This window comes from Ptychodera flava, chromosome 1, assembly GCF_041260155.1.
Source record: "Ptychodera flava strain L36383 chromosome 1, AS_Pfla_20210202, whole genome shotgun sequence".
Classification (NCBI taxonomy): Eukaryota; Metazoa; Hemichordata; class Enteropneusta; family Ptychoderidae; genus Ptychodera; species Ptychodera flava.
In genome coordinates, this window is record NC_091928.1 from 10,696,593 (window position 1) to 10,711,282 (window position 14,690).

The following is a 14,690-nucleotide window of genomic DNA, read 5'->3' on the forward strand; positions in this document are numbered from 1 at the left end:
TTTATGTTATCAATAATCTGCCTTATTGTTTTTGCCTTCAAACGTCTTATGATAAAAATAAAAGGTTTTAAGTTTCTAGGAGATGAATGCAAGAAATATTAACTTTTGGCGTCAATGAGAATCCTGACCACCCTATTCTAAGCAATAACACTTCATGTCTTAGCTCTGTTCTGATCGATGCTTAATAATTGGCATTAATGAAATGATGATTTAACGTTCGGAACATTCAAAATGACAAGATTTCTGTAGATGACATAATATATAAAATGATATCTCGAGAAAAATCGAATCAATGTGAAACGGTGACATTAAAATATATTCGTTTGTTCGAAGTGGCGAAGATCATAGGTGATTTGTTGGTGAGTCAGACAATCCATGATTTCATACAGGGCATATAATGTGTAAGTATTGAACAGAACAGGTCTAAGAACTCAAAGTCGATATATAATAATTTGGCAGAGTAAAGAATTCTTCAAGAGCGCCATAAGGCTTCAATAGCGGTGATTCACATCGTCTATTTTAAATAATGAGATTTACACAACCGAAACATTCTTTCTTTGAAACAATTCTGATCGTCTGTTTGTTCAGTTTCATGGTACATAGACAGTTTATAAATGTTGTTGGCACTATATGCGATCGCAAACCTTATACGCTATTGACAAAATCAAATCTCAATTTCCAGAAAGAGCCACCACATGTTCAGCTGACTTAACAATTATTGGCTCAGCATTAAGATCACGTGACCTGAACCAAGTTGTATTCTGCTTCCTTCATATTACTGGAAGTATTTTCATCCATGTAGTTTGCGCTGTATTGCCGTGACTATTTTGCCATTTTTACTGTAGTGCGGTTTTGGATTTGCTGTTCAAAGATGATGACTTACCGAGCAACAACACCTGTCTGTGTTCTGGTCACGTTAATAGGTCGAGTTGTCTGTATTACCTCAGGTATGTGTAGGAAATCAAACTTGAACTCTCATTCGAGATAACTTTGAATATTTTAGCATGATTTTAAACTTTCGAATTAGAAAATACTTAAGCTTTAATTCAGTCTATTTTGAATTGTGATTATCTGAAGGACAATGATTTATTTGTCATGATTCACACAGGGCAGGTTAAATCCCATGACTTAGAATTGGGGGACTATGCTGTCAAAGTAGCGCTCCATTTTTTGATTCTTAAAATTAATCCAACCATAAATTTATACCTCTGTTATGAAACAAGCTAGAAGGTTTAAAATGTGTGCGTTCAAAATAACATAATTGCAAAATTACAAAACGACATCACCTCATAGATAACATATTTGCTGACTCAGTTTTTCGAAAATCGAAAATCTTATTATTGAGTATAGAGCTAACAAAGGAATAGCAGCAATTTTGAATTTCAAATATCGGTAAATGTCAGGTTATTTTTTATCTATTACCAAAATTTGTACAATGAACCGATATTTCTATTCTTGATTTGGTAAGAGAATAGTTGAAAATTTAAGTAAGGAAAGTTTGAGCAAAAGTTAAAGTCTTTCAATTTTGAACCACATGCTTCCATAATGGTGCACATATTGTAGATACCGAAGCAGAACACTTGACAAAATTTGTACCAGATGTTAACATTGCATTTTATTTTAGCTGTGAGCTTTTTGCATTTTACAATGACGTTGCAAATCCTCTAAAACTCCTCTCTGAAACATTGTATGAAATACAGTGATTTCCCAACTAATACAGCAGCTTCTCCTGCCCTTGTCACGATTGATTTTCCTTGACTGAATAGAGAACACAACAGTCAGAAATTGCTTGTTTGATACGACATCGCGACAGATGGTTACTTCGATATCACAATAACAGGAATTGTTTTATTTTTGTGATTTATGACGACTATTACTTTCACTGCTATCGTGTTCTGCTTTAATTATTATATTTGTACACAAAGTGGACTTTAATATCAAATGTATAATTTTGGTTTCACTAAATAGTCAATGTGCAAAGTATAACATTAAAAGTTGTTGCATATAGATGCACGAATCAGGCGAACTTAGCATTAGAACTTTAATTAGTTTTTATTGAAATAATTTCATACTGTAATTATTCATTACATCACTTTAATCGAGTACTAGCTTGTTTTATCGTTTGTTAATTCCTAACAGAAAAACCCACTTCATATCACAGTAAGTATTAATACAGTGTATTTAACGGAACAAAGTTACTCCTGTATAAAAAGTGACATGGCGTTTTATAGTTTCTCTATTGAACTGTATGCGCGTTACTTGTACGTAGGCGCTAAAGCAAATTAGTTAACTTAATTCTTTGCTTTTCAATTAGTTTTAAGGGTATGAAATGTATACTACGTAAGATAAATAAATATTCTACCTTCTATGCATCTCAATATTCACTTATCTATCCATATTGAACTCCATATTGAAGTATTCGTCAGCTATAATGAAAAGGTGAGGTATTTGGACTTAAAATCTGTCACTGTCAAAGTGAGGACTTCTATAATAGAATTTCATTAATATATATTGGATTACTCAGGGTCAGCAAACGTTCGCTTGGTCAACGGTGAATCGCCGTACTATGGTCAGCTTGAAGTGTATGACAAAACAAACGGTGAATGGCTGCCTGTCTCGTATGGAGGTTACGTTAACCGTCGGGCTTTTACGACAGGAGACATTGTTTGCGAGGAGTTAGGTAAGACCAATTTTCTTCAGAGAAATAAAGTATGTTTACGCATATATTATTGACGGTAAGATGAGTAAGATTTATCATAAACTAACTGATTGTGCAGGCCTTGTCAAACTCTTATCTTGCTCAGCAACCATCACCTTGGCTGACGTGTATATTAAGAGAGCCACATCATATTTTTCCTACGTCAGTGTCATGAATGCATAGCAACACCAACTGATGACACGATAGTAAAATCTGATATGACAGAATACATTGTAAACAAGTCCATTCGCTAAAGTACTGTTAATACGTATAGAACATTGTTTCCTCATATTCCGCATAAGTGTGCTGGTTCCAAACGCGTATCAAGATTGTGTACAAACCTATTGCCGAAGTTTGATCACATCTTACTCTCCATACTACGGCAATGCGGGTATCATTTTCGCATTACTTGATTGCGAGCCGGTGAATAAACCACCGTCTTCCATGCGGATCAGACGTCTGGATTTTTGACAATCCTGGATGATATTGAAATATTCCATAAAATAAAGCTTTTTTAAAAATGTTAGTTGTAATGATAGCAAACTATAAATAATTCCATTTATTCAACCATTTTTTCGTATAATTTAAAGCCCCAAAAGCTGCGAATTGTAAGCATTATTTTCGTGATTTTATTTTCAAACCAAAGTTGGTTTGTGTAAATGTGCTAACTGACAGACATGTATAGAAGTATAACTGCTAGTTGATTTCAATCATGCCTACGCATTTTAACCAGTAAAATAAACGGGTGCCGCAATCATAAAATGGCGCCCCGCGTAAAAATTCAAAAAATGCAGTAATTCCTCAGGCTGCACATACACACTGTGATAATAAAAGAAACAAGCATGGTGCCATTTACTTGAATGCACAACGAACGACGGCCAGTATTTTGTTGTTGTAATCTTTATTTTCTCTGTCACATGATTAGTTTTTGAAAATGGCGGGAAATCTAAAGTGATGTTAAAACCTTTGAATTTACATGCCACTTTCGACACTTATGACAGTGTTATACACTTTTTCATTCTTTAATTGGTCTTAGTCAAGGAAAACTTGGAAAACGGGGGATATGTGAGATTGGTTTATTACACATTCCGGCTATTGAGGCTTTACGAATCTTAAAACCTTTCAAAGTTTTAATATTTTGGTATTGAATGATGAGAATGTTAGCATTTCATTCTCTGCATGAACTTGAAATGATTAGTTACGTTGTATGTGTTTTTTGTGACAAGCAGTGTTTATTCGTTGTAAGTTTGTAGAAAATCAAGCATGGTGATCCAATATTTTTTGTTTAACTTTATATTTATTTTAACATACTGGAATGCAAAATTTTCAACTCAAAAGTATGACAATAGTTTTAATTTTTCCGATCATACATTCCTAAGCAAACATATTACAAGCATCTAACTTTGGTGTTTTTGCTTTTAATAGACCTAATCTCTTGTTTAACACCCTGTTGAAATTTTCAGTATTCAGCTTATCAACACAATCTACATATGTATTATGTACACTTATATTTCCGTCAGTCCAGCCATAAATCGAAATGTCAATATACGATAACACTGCTGTGTATTCATACTCAGGCTGTGTCAACAAGCTTTGAAAGCATTTCAACATGATTTTAAAACAATTTAAAACAATTCAAGGAGATGCACTCTTTTTGTGTGCCAAAGTCAACATTATTTTGTGAACATTGATACACCTATGGTTCTTTTTGGCCATTCTTTTATTAATAACTGCCGATTCTCCTGGTTTTACATTGGTACATTGTTGCTCTCCGGCTTGATCTTGCGTAAAAGTATGTTTCACTGTCATGAGATAATGAGTGACATATGACGAACACTGAGACTTCTTCGACTACACTAGAGTATACGTATATTGACTGAGGGCAACAGAATACGTCTGTACCCTGAGGGACTGTGAGTCACCCCCAAGACAGACTGTTTCCCGAGGCCAAAGACAGAGAGAAACAGTCTGTTTTTGGGGGTTACTCACAGGCCCGAGGGGTTAAAGACGTATGATGTTGCCCTCATGGCCAGTCAATATGTGTTTTATAACAAACCTCACCTGTCTGTGTTCTAATTCGCCAATCGATAGTCACGTGGGATGAGTTGTTTTGTGCTGATCCACGTAAACGACGTCATCGGGCATAATTTGTTGGAACTGTTGCCTGCCAGGCATCGGTTCCGACAGATGATGCCCACTGACGTCAAAAACGACATTAGTGCATTCGCGAACCAGAATGTAAACAAATATGTCGTCTGCGGTAGATCAAAACGATAGTCGAGAAATTTCTAGGTTTATCCTTTTTTCTGAAGAAGAACTGAATGCTCTGGTTCCCAACAAGGACTCAAAACGGTCGAAAACGATAATCAAAGGTACATTGAACGTTTTGCAGAAGTAATGCGATCCTGTCGGGAAAAACTTTAAAATTTCTTGCCGTACCATTCCAGCCTATAAGTACATGCAACAAGTTTTGTGTATGGTACGTTCTTATGCATGACTGCGGCGAGATGTGTTATAAAACACATATTGACTGGCCATGAGGGCAACAGCATACGTCTTTAACCCCTCGGGCCTGTGATTCACCCCAAAAACAGACTGTCTCCCTCGGCCTTCGGCCTCGGGAAACAGTCTGTTTTTGGGGGGACTCACAGTCTCCTGGGGTACAGACGTACGCTGTTGCCCTAATGGCCAGTCAATATGTGTATACTGTCACTGCCACTGTCACCGTAACTGTCACCGTCACTGTCACCGTCACTGTCACCGTTACTGTCACTATCACCATCACCGTCACCGTCACTGTCACCATCACCATCACCGTCACCGTCACTGTCACCATCACCGTCACTGTCACTACCACTGTCACTGTCACTGTCACTGTCACCGTCACTGTCACCATCACTGTCACTGTCACTGTCACTATCACTGTCACTGTCACGGTCACTGTGACTGTCCCGGCTGGTATTTACAGTCCGGGTAGACAGTATCAGGGCTGTAGCTGTATTAACTTTGATAATTTTGACATTATTTTTGTTCAGTTTATGAATTTAACTGCATTCTTTGTTCTACTCGCCATATCATTGTTGCCCTGTCTGTTATTCAGCTCACCAACACAGCCTGCGTATGTGTGTGCATTGTGCATTTGTGTAATTGACAAATGACTTTCAGTCTGGTCTCTAATTCTGATTCATTTATTATCAACAATACTGTTTTCATATACTCGCTTTGTTGACAAGATGAATTGTGTGTTCCAGCATACTGTAGAGGGATTACATGAAACATTATTTTATACATCGCATAGAAATATTGAAAAAAATTATCAACAATTTCATCTCCTGTCCCGTTACAAGGTCTACTTGTTGTTTTAATTATGAAAATTCAAAGTCATTCATGCATTCGAAATAAAAGTTATGAAATGTGATAAACTGTGTCAGATTTTGTTTAATCATTACTAATATTAAAACTGTTGGGTGATATAAAAATTACATTCATTTTCATTATCTATCAAATTATTGAATCTAGATATGTAAAGAAAGGGACACAAAATATTTTCAGATCCCACTTACACCAAGAGAAGAATCGTCAAGTACCCCCTCTACTACCCAAAGAATTTCCAAATCCACCATGAATTTCTTTAGCCTCTCTCCTCCGTATTAAAGATCTCAAGTTTGTTGATGTCATCAAGATTCTATGATTCTCGGTAAATCACAAAAACATTGTTTTTACGTCAAAAGGCAAACTTTAAATCCATGTATTTTTTACTGCATTTTGCACATCATACTCAGTTCAATGCGGAACATTTTTTAAACAAGTACAGGATTCCCAGGAGCAATGTGGACTGGAGGAGAACCAGATGGTCTGAGGGGAGATACGAGGCGACGTATTAAAAACATCGTGTGCGAAAACAAATTATCCCTCGTTGACTGTGACTATGTTATTGGAGAAAAACCTGAGGACACAACTGCAGCAATAGTGAGATGTTTCTGTACGTTATGAGAAATTTATAAGTCAATGAATCAAAACGGAAATTCCAAAGAAATAGGAGAACTGGGACTAGGGCGTCGTCAGGGCCTTTGGTCAGGGTATTGATATATGATATAGAAAGCAATCCAAAAGACCGTGCCTAAGATTCTTATCAAATCAGTCAAATGCTGTTTATCCAATTATCTTCCCCTATACGAACATGCGTACGTATGTACGTATGTATGTATGTATGTATGTATGTATGTATGTATGTATGTATGTATGTATGTATGTATGTATGTATATATGTACTATTCTGCACTATTAGCATGAGCTTTGCTTCGGAATGATTGGATATGATTTGCACAGCATCGTTTAAACTTCTTGTCCCTTGGGCCGCTGTACTATTTGTCACCATTGGCACCTGAGACTATAGCTGGATGGATAATATTCCCCTAAATAGGCAAGTCCCCTGGAGTATGGTCAATTGGATTTGTTATGGCATCTATATCCTTAAATGGTTGTATTTTCTCCGCGCCCGATTTCTCTTTCCGAGTGATTTGATGACTGGCCGTACTCTGCTAGCAGCTGTAGCTCAATTTCACCGAATTTCTGTTATGAACCTTTTGTAATTTTGAATTCTTCAGGAAATACTAATCAGATAGAAAACAACCCATTTGATATATCGTGGTCGATTTAATCAAAAGTGTGCAGTTACTCCAAAGTGTCTAGGAAAAGCAGTCTTTGTCTGATGAAGATAAGTCAAACCTGTTTAGCAAACGCCCTCTGTTAGTCTCCAAATATCCACACGAAAACGCACTTTACGTATCAAACTTCATCCCAACCAATCACTAGAAATGGTTTGGCCCACCTTGATGTATTTATGTGAGCTCCCAAAGAAAATATGATTCAGTAATAAATAAACCTATCTGATGATTGCAGGTGATTGCGTTGTATATTCGTGTGCCTGTGTCTTTGTGTCTACCTCTGTGTCTGTGTGTCTATGTATTATATTTTTTCCTACCCTAGATGATGGCTATCTTGGTCGCTATAATTATCATGACTTATCGAAACTAGTGCCTAATCTTACCAGTGATCAGCTGACAATCCAGGCGTGCTTGGAATATTGCCGCAATCAACGTGAAACGTATCGATACATTGGCTTGCGTAGTGGTGATTTGTGTTACTGTATATCTGATTTATCAAACTTTGAAAGGAAAGGCTTTGGCATCTCAATGCAATGCTCTGGTGACAACGCTCAAATGTGTGGATCTTGGGATAGATACGATATTTATTCAAGTGGGTATCAATAAGGAAAGGTTTATATTTCATACATATCTCTTGAACTTCCTTTTATCAGGAATGTTATAAAATTGACAATTATTACGATAATATCCAGGAACATAAGACAGTCTTAACAATATTGAAGACCAATACGTGAGATCATGAAGCAGTTGTTATTGTCTGACCATTTATTGTTTGGTTTGGTTTACTTTTGGTTTGTTTATTTAACTATTTTCTATTCGCTGAAATTCATTATGTGTCTATATTTCATTTTGATAATTTGCTATCTTCGTTTTTTTCACAATACGCTCATGTGTAGAAGCAAAAGATTCATTCGAGATTGTAATTCACAAGTCAGATATAGTCCTTGATCCACAAGAATTGCCTATTTGACAGGATATTAAATTAAAATGGCAATTTCACAGTTAAATACGCCATCACAAGTCCGTTGTGTGTATTCGTCTTTTTCCTGTCGTTTCTCTTCAATCGATTGTCGGGGCTCCAAGCATAACATTATGAAAGTACTAATACAATGTGGTGAATCTGGAAACTTCATCTTCACTTTGATATTTAACGTGAACTATTTCAATCTGTATTCGAAAAGTAATCACCAACTTGACAGTTATCCAGACACGTGAAAAAACAACATAACTACATATTTTCTTGATATGAATTGTTGTAGGCAATTAGTAGAATGCACAGTTTCTGTCAAGTTGCAAGCGAGTACGAGAACTAACATACTTTGGACTTTACAGTCATTATAAAACACTTATTCCAATTTTCAGTATCGATTGGTGCCTGTGGAGGTCACGTGTACCTGAATGAAACAACAACCATCTACTCACCTGGATTTCCTGGGTCCTATTCACCCAATGAATCATGCTCATGGACACTAGAGACTTCGACAGATGGAGTGTTAGGAACCGAATTTACTTTTTTGAATATTGGAAGAAACGATGAACTGGAAGTATCTTTCTTCGATGGAGGATGGCATTATGTTGATATCCTGAAAGCACCAGCTTATTTTTGTTCCAGCAAATTACAGCTTTCTTTTCTTTCTCAAAGAAGAAATAACTTTGAGAAAGGGTCGTTCATCGTGAAGTTTAGAGGTACCTTTAAATTTGATCTGAAAGTCGTTAACACTTCAAACTTAAGAAGCACCCTGTCTCTTTTGTATAATTTGATAACATGCTCATGACTAAACTTATCTAATTGGATTACTATAAATTATCATTTAACAATGTATAATACAGTTGTTCCCAAATTGCAAACACATATCATCGTTACAGCATCAAAAGAGGGAGATTTTCAAAATATGTAGAATACCCTTGGCCGTCAACCTTTGAGCGAAAGACTAAATACCCAAATTATTCAGGATCTACCTCCCTATTTCTTTAATCAGAATCAGTCCCTGATTGTCAACCACCGCTCAACCTGACCGACCACAGCATGACGTTTGAAAGGTTTTGTCCATATTTTCAAGGGGATATTTTGTCGATCTCCTGCAAGGAAGGTTACATGCTAGATAGTGTTCATCGAAGTATAGAATGCCTGGAAAACGGGAAGTGGAACGACACAATACCAGAGTGTGCAGGTATTAGCAAATCATACTTGTCTAGTTTAGGACTCGGTTAACTTTTCTAGCGCATTTAAGTGGTATAGATTAGGTTGAATTTGAAAACTCATTGATTCCAGTATTCGCTTTCTCACTTTAGTCTTGTTTCATGTTTGCCAGTAACTTGGTATAATTAATCAACATTAAAGATATTCCACTTTGCAATACGTTATGAATGTACGTAATGGAGTATGAATTCAACACTGATTAGGTCCTTGGAAGTGTATTATCTATTGGATTTATATGGCTTACTATGCAACAACACGTTAAAATAGAAAAGTTGAAAAAAGTCTTATCATTTGACTTTCTCTACTTTTAGCATGTACTACCAAATAACACGATTCGATTAGAACTAATTTGGGATATTATTGGATGTTGAAGTAGTGTCGATTTAATCTGCAAATGTAAGCTCATCTGCTTTTCTTTTTAAGTTACACATTTGTTTTTATGAGTAAAGTGTAAAATTGCAACATTCAGCTATAGAACACTTAACAATTTTGATAAATTTGAAAAATATGAAGATCCAATCATCCCACATTAGTTCCAATCATGTTAAATGAGCCTATAATTCTATTGCAATATGTTTGACTTCATGTAGTAGATTGTCTGAAGTATAATGGCTATCAAGTGTGTCCTTCAAAACACGCCAAATGAAAAATTTAGCTGTGAGATAAAGCCAGCAAATAACATTCATGCTATTATTTGAAGACATACATTTATTATTGTGATAATATACAGTTATAGATTGCGGGAACCCCGGCAACGTCGATGACGCAGAGATAGATGAAGTAGACATTAGTTTCACGTACAACAGTTCAGTGAGATATGCATGCCATGAAGGATACCATATCGAAGGAAGTGACGTAATTACTTGTACCGATTCTGGAAACTGGACATCAAAACCGTTTTGCGTCGAAAACCGTGAGTTGTTGGTTTTGTCATGAAGAGAGAAAGGTGTTTTATTTTTATAGCGCTTTCTGTCTGTATTAAATTGAATGCATATAACAGGGCAATAGCCCACTACAAAATTTTAGGATCAATTCCACGCTTGATCTTGATGACTTATTGACCGAGAAGATACCATCTTCGTGCAGGGATATGTGTTTGATACACGTTTCCAGAACATAACTTGTCGATGAAAATGTGTCTTTAGTATGCTGGACGTGTGTACAATAGTAAACGTGTCAATGAAGTCCGTAATAAGTCGAAAAAGACACAATTTTTGGGCACCTAATAAACTTTAATTTCTGTCATGTTTTAGAATTTTAAAGTAATTTTAAGAGGCACGAACTAACGTTTCAAATTTATCAAACGATTATATGATGTTAGTCAATTTATTTGTCTGATTCTCTGCGTGTTTCTACAAATATCAAATGCTTCGGCAACCGCAGCTGCTCCAAGCCATAAGACAGCACGTAGCCGTCATCTTCTACAAACTTAAATAGTTTTCTTTTAAATTAGATTTACATACCTCAAAATTATCCCAGCCTGGATCTGTTTTTGGAATCGGTAAGTATCAGTTCGATTTAAAACAGTAAACCGATGGCATTGATGACGTAGGAAGTACCTGACTCTATGATTTTCGTCTGAACACAGTCCCGTAGGGGGCGTGGTCTGACTGACTTAGGCATGGGGATTTATAAAACGAGAAATTGATAGCCAAGATGGTCAGTCATTGATATGCGATTCGATTTCCGAGTGCTTGGTTGGCTTTTTAACAATTCGAATGGAAATAATTGACTCTGATTTTGAATGTAGCTTCACTTTAGGGCTACTTCTATACCTGCATTGTGTTGATTAAAAAGGTCCCTGACAGTCCGCTTATTAAATCGCGTTACAAACTCAACTGTACTGTCACGTGCTTCTTTTTATGACTGTATCTAGGTAACAAGGTCTAAAAAGACGTGCGAGGCATTGAAGTAAATCACTCATTGGACAACGGTCCATAGAGGGACCGTGGTTGAGGTATACAATGCAGGATTCGGGGCACAATTTTTTTTTCGCCGAGGTCTCCGCTACGTATCGATCGGTATCGGGGGTAGCGGAAACCAAATAATCTTGAAATAAATAGATTTCTAGCCGTAATGATGTATTAGTACGCTGGTACAAGTTTTGATTGTATTACATAATAGAAAAGCCGGACTTTTTTCTCTATCTTACACTTGACATTAATGACAGCCGGAACTTTTTTATAAATGAGCACCTACTTTCAAAGTGTCTATAAAACCTGTAAAATGAAATTTGCAGCGTTTGTAATCAAATAAATTGGTGTCGGTTACGACGAATAAATTAAAGGGATGCTTTTGGTTGACTGGAGATTCAAATTAGTACAAGTAAGAAATCTTAAATCGTTTTTTTTTTATTTTTCCTAAACGATCGCAACTTTGCCCAAAATTTTTAAAATAATATAATTACATTTACAGATTTATTGAGCATTATGAGGTAGCGGACATTTTTTCCCATTCCAGAATATGCTCAAAATCGGTAGCCCATAGAACACAAGGTAGCAGAGGGTAGCGACGGGTAGCGGACAAGTTTCAGACTTTATTTTCTCTAAAAGATTGTTTGGAGGAGTCAAAATCGGTAGCCCATAGGAGACAAGGTAGCGGAGGGTAGCGGACATTTTTCCCATCCAGAATATGCTCAAAATCGGTAGCCCATAGGAGACAAGGTAGCGGAGGGTAGCGGACATTTTTCCCCATCCAGAATATGCTCAAAATCGGTAGCCCATAGAACACAAGGTAGCGGAGGGTAGCGACGGGTAGCGGACAAGTTTCAGACTTTATTTTCTCTAAAAGATTGTTTGGAGGAGTCAAAATCGGTAGCCCATAGGAGACAAGGTAGCGGAGGGTAGCGGACATTTTTCCCATCCAGAATATGCTCAAAATCGGTAGCCCATAGAACACAAGGTAGCGGAGGGTAGCGGACAATATTTCCCCATCCAGAATATGCTCAAAATCGGTAGCCCATAGAACACAAGGTAGCGGAGGGTAGCGACGGGTAGCGGACATATTTCAGACTTTATTGTTACTAAAAGATTGTTTGGAGGAGTCAAAATCGGTAGCCCATAGGAGACAAGGTAGCGGGTAGCGCATTTTTCCCATCCAGAATATGCTCAAAATCGGTAGCCCATAGGAGACAAGGTAGCGGAGGGTAGCGGACATTTTCCCCATCCAGAATATGCTCAAAATCGGTAGCCCATAGAACACAAGGTAGCGGACATTTTTCTCATCCAGAATATGCTCAAAATCGGTAGCCCATAGAACACAAGGTAGCGGAGGGTAGCGACGGGTAGCGGACATATTTCAGACTTTATTGTTACTAAAAGATTGTTTGGAGGAGTCAAAATCGGTAGCCCATAGGAGACGAGGTAGCGGAGGGTAGCGGACATTTTTCCCATCCAGAATATGCTCAAAATCGGTAGCCCATAGGAGACAAGGTAGCGGAGGGTAGCGGACATTTTTCCCATCCAGAATATGCTCAAAATCGGTAGCCCATAGAACACAAGGTAGCGGAGGGTAGCGACGGGTAGCGGACAAGTTTCAGACATTATTTTCTCTAAAAGATTGTTTGGAGGAGTCAAAATCGGTAGCCCATAGGAGACGAGGTAGCGGAGGGTAGCGGACATTTTTCCCATCCAGAATATGCTCAAAATCGGTAGCCATAGAAGACAAGGTAGCGGAGGGTAGCGGACATTTTTCCCCATCCAGAATATGCTCAAAATCGGTAGCCCATAGAACACAAGGTAGCGGAGGGTAGCGACGGGTAGCGGACAAGTTTCAGACTTTATTTTCTCTAAAAGATTGTTTGGAGGAGTCAAAATCGGTAGCCCATAGGAGACAAGGTAGCGGAGGGTAGCGGACATTTTCCCATCCAGAATATGCTCAAAATCGGTAGCCCATAGAACACAAGGTAGCGGAGGGTAGCGGACATTTTTCCCCATCCAGAATATGCTCAAAATCGGTAGCCCATAGAACACAAGGTAGCGGAGGGTAGCGACGGGTAGCGGACAAGTTTCAGACTTTATTTTCTCTAAAAGATTGTTTGGAGGAATCAAAATCGGTAGCCCATAGGAGACAAGGTAGCGGAGGGTAGCGGACCTTTTCCCCATCCAGAATATGCTCAAAATCGGTAGCCCATAGGAGACAAGGTAGCGGAGGGTAGCGGACATTTTCCCATCCAGAATATGCTCAAAATCGGTAGCCCATAGGAGACAAGGTAGCGGAGGGTAGCGGACATTTTTCCCATCCAGAATATGCTCAAAATCGGTAGCCCATAGAACACAAGGTAGCGGAGGGTAGCGACGGGTAGCGGACAAATTTCAGACTTTATTGTTACTAAAAGATTGTTTGGAGGAGTCAAAATCGGTAGCCCATAGGAGACAAGGTAGCGGACCTTTTTCCCATCCAGAATATGCTCAAAATCGGTAGCCCAAGGAGAACACAAGGTAGCGGACATTTTTCCCATCCAGAATATACTTAAAATCGGTAGCCCATAGACACAAGGTAGCGGAGGGTAGCGACGGGTAGCGGACATATTTCAGACTTTATTGTTACTAAAAGATTGTTTGGAGGAGTCAAAATCGGTAGCCCATAGGAGACAAGGTAGCGGAGGGTAGCGGACATTTTCCCATCCAGAATATGCTCAAAATCGGTAGCCCATAGAACACAAGGTAGCGGAGGGTAGCGGACATTTTTCCCCATCCAGAATATGCTCAAAATCGGTAGCCCATAGAACACAAGGTAGCGGAGGGTAGCGACGGGTAGCGGACATATTTCAGACTTTATTGTTACTAAAAGATTGTTTGGAGGAGTCAAAATCGGTAGCCCATAGGAGACAAGGTAGCGGAGGGTAGCGGACATTTTCCCCATCCAGAATATGCTCAAAATCGGTAGCCCATAGGAGACAAGGTAGCGGAGGGTAGCGGACATTTTCCCCATCCAGAATATGCTCAAAATCGGTAGCCCATAGAACACAAGGTAGCGGACATTTTTCCCATCCAGAATATGCTCAAAATCGGTAGCCCATAGAACACAAGGTAGCGGAGGGTAGCGACGGGTAGCGGACAAATTTCAGACTTTATTGTTACTAAAAGATTGTTTGGAGGAGTCAAAATCGGTAGCCCATAGGAGA

The 14,690-nt window shown here is 38.2% G+C and overlaps 1 protein-coding gene across 1 annotated transcript in view; it reads left to right on the forward strand.

The window, feature by feature from the left end:
• The first annotated feature begins 791 nt into the window (after positions 1–791).
• The window catches only part of LOC139130061 (uncharacterized), a 44,209-nt gene continuing 30,310 nt past the window's right edge, over positions 792–14,690 (forward strand). The window contains exons 1-8 of the mRNA XM_070695782.1: positions 792–947; positions 2,525–2,680; positions 6,513–6,680; positions 7,688–7,957; positions 8,728–9,051; positions 9,345–9,536; positions 10,296–10,478; positions 11,019–11,066. Of these exons, the coding sequence (XP_070551883.1) occupies positions 872–947; positions 2,525–2,680; positions 6,513–6,680; positions 7,688–7,957; positions 8,728–9,051; positions 9,345–9,536; positions 10,296–10,478; positions 11,019–11,066 (1,417 nt within the window). The 5' untranslated portion in view covers positions 792–871. The remainder of the gene's footprint in view (positions 948–2,524; positions 2,681–6,512; positions 6,681–7,687; positions 7,958–8,727; positions 9,052–9,344; positions 9,537–10,295; positions 10,479–11,018; positions 11,067–14,690) is intronic.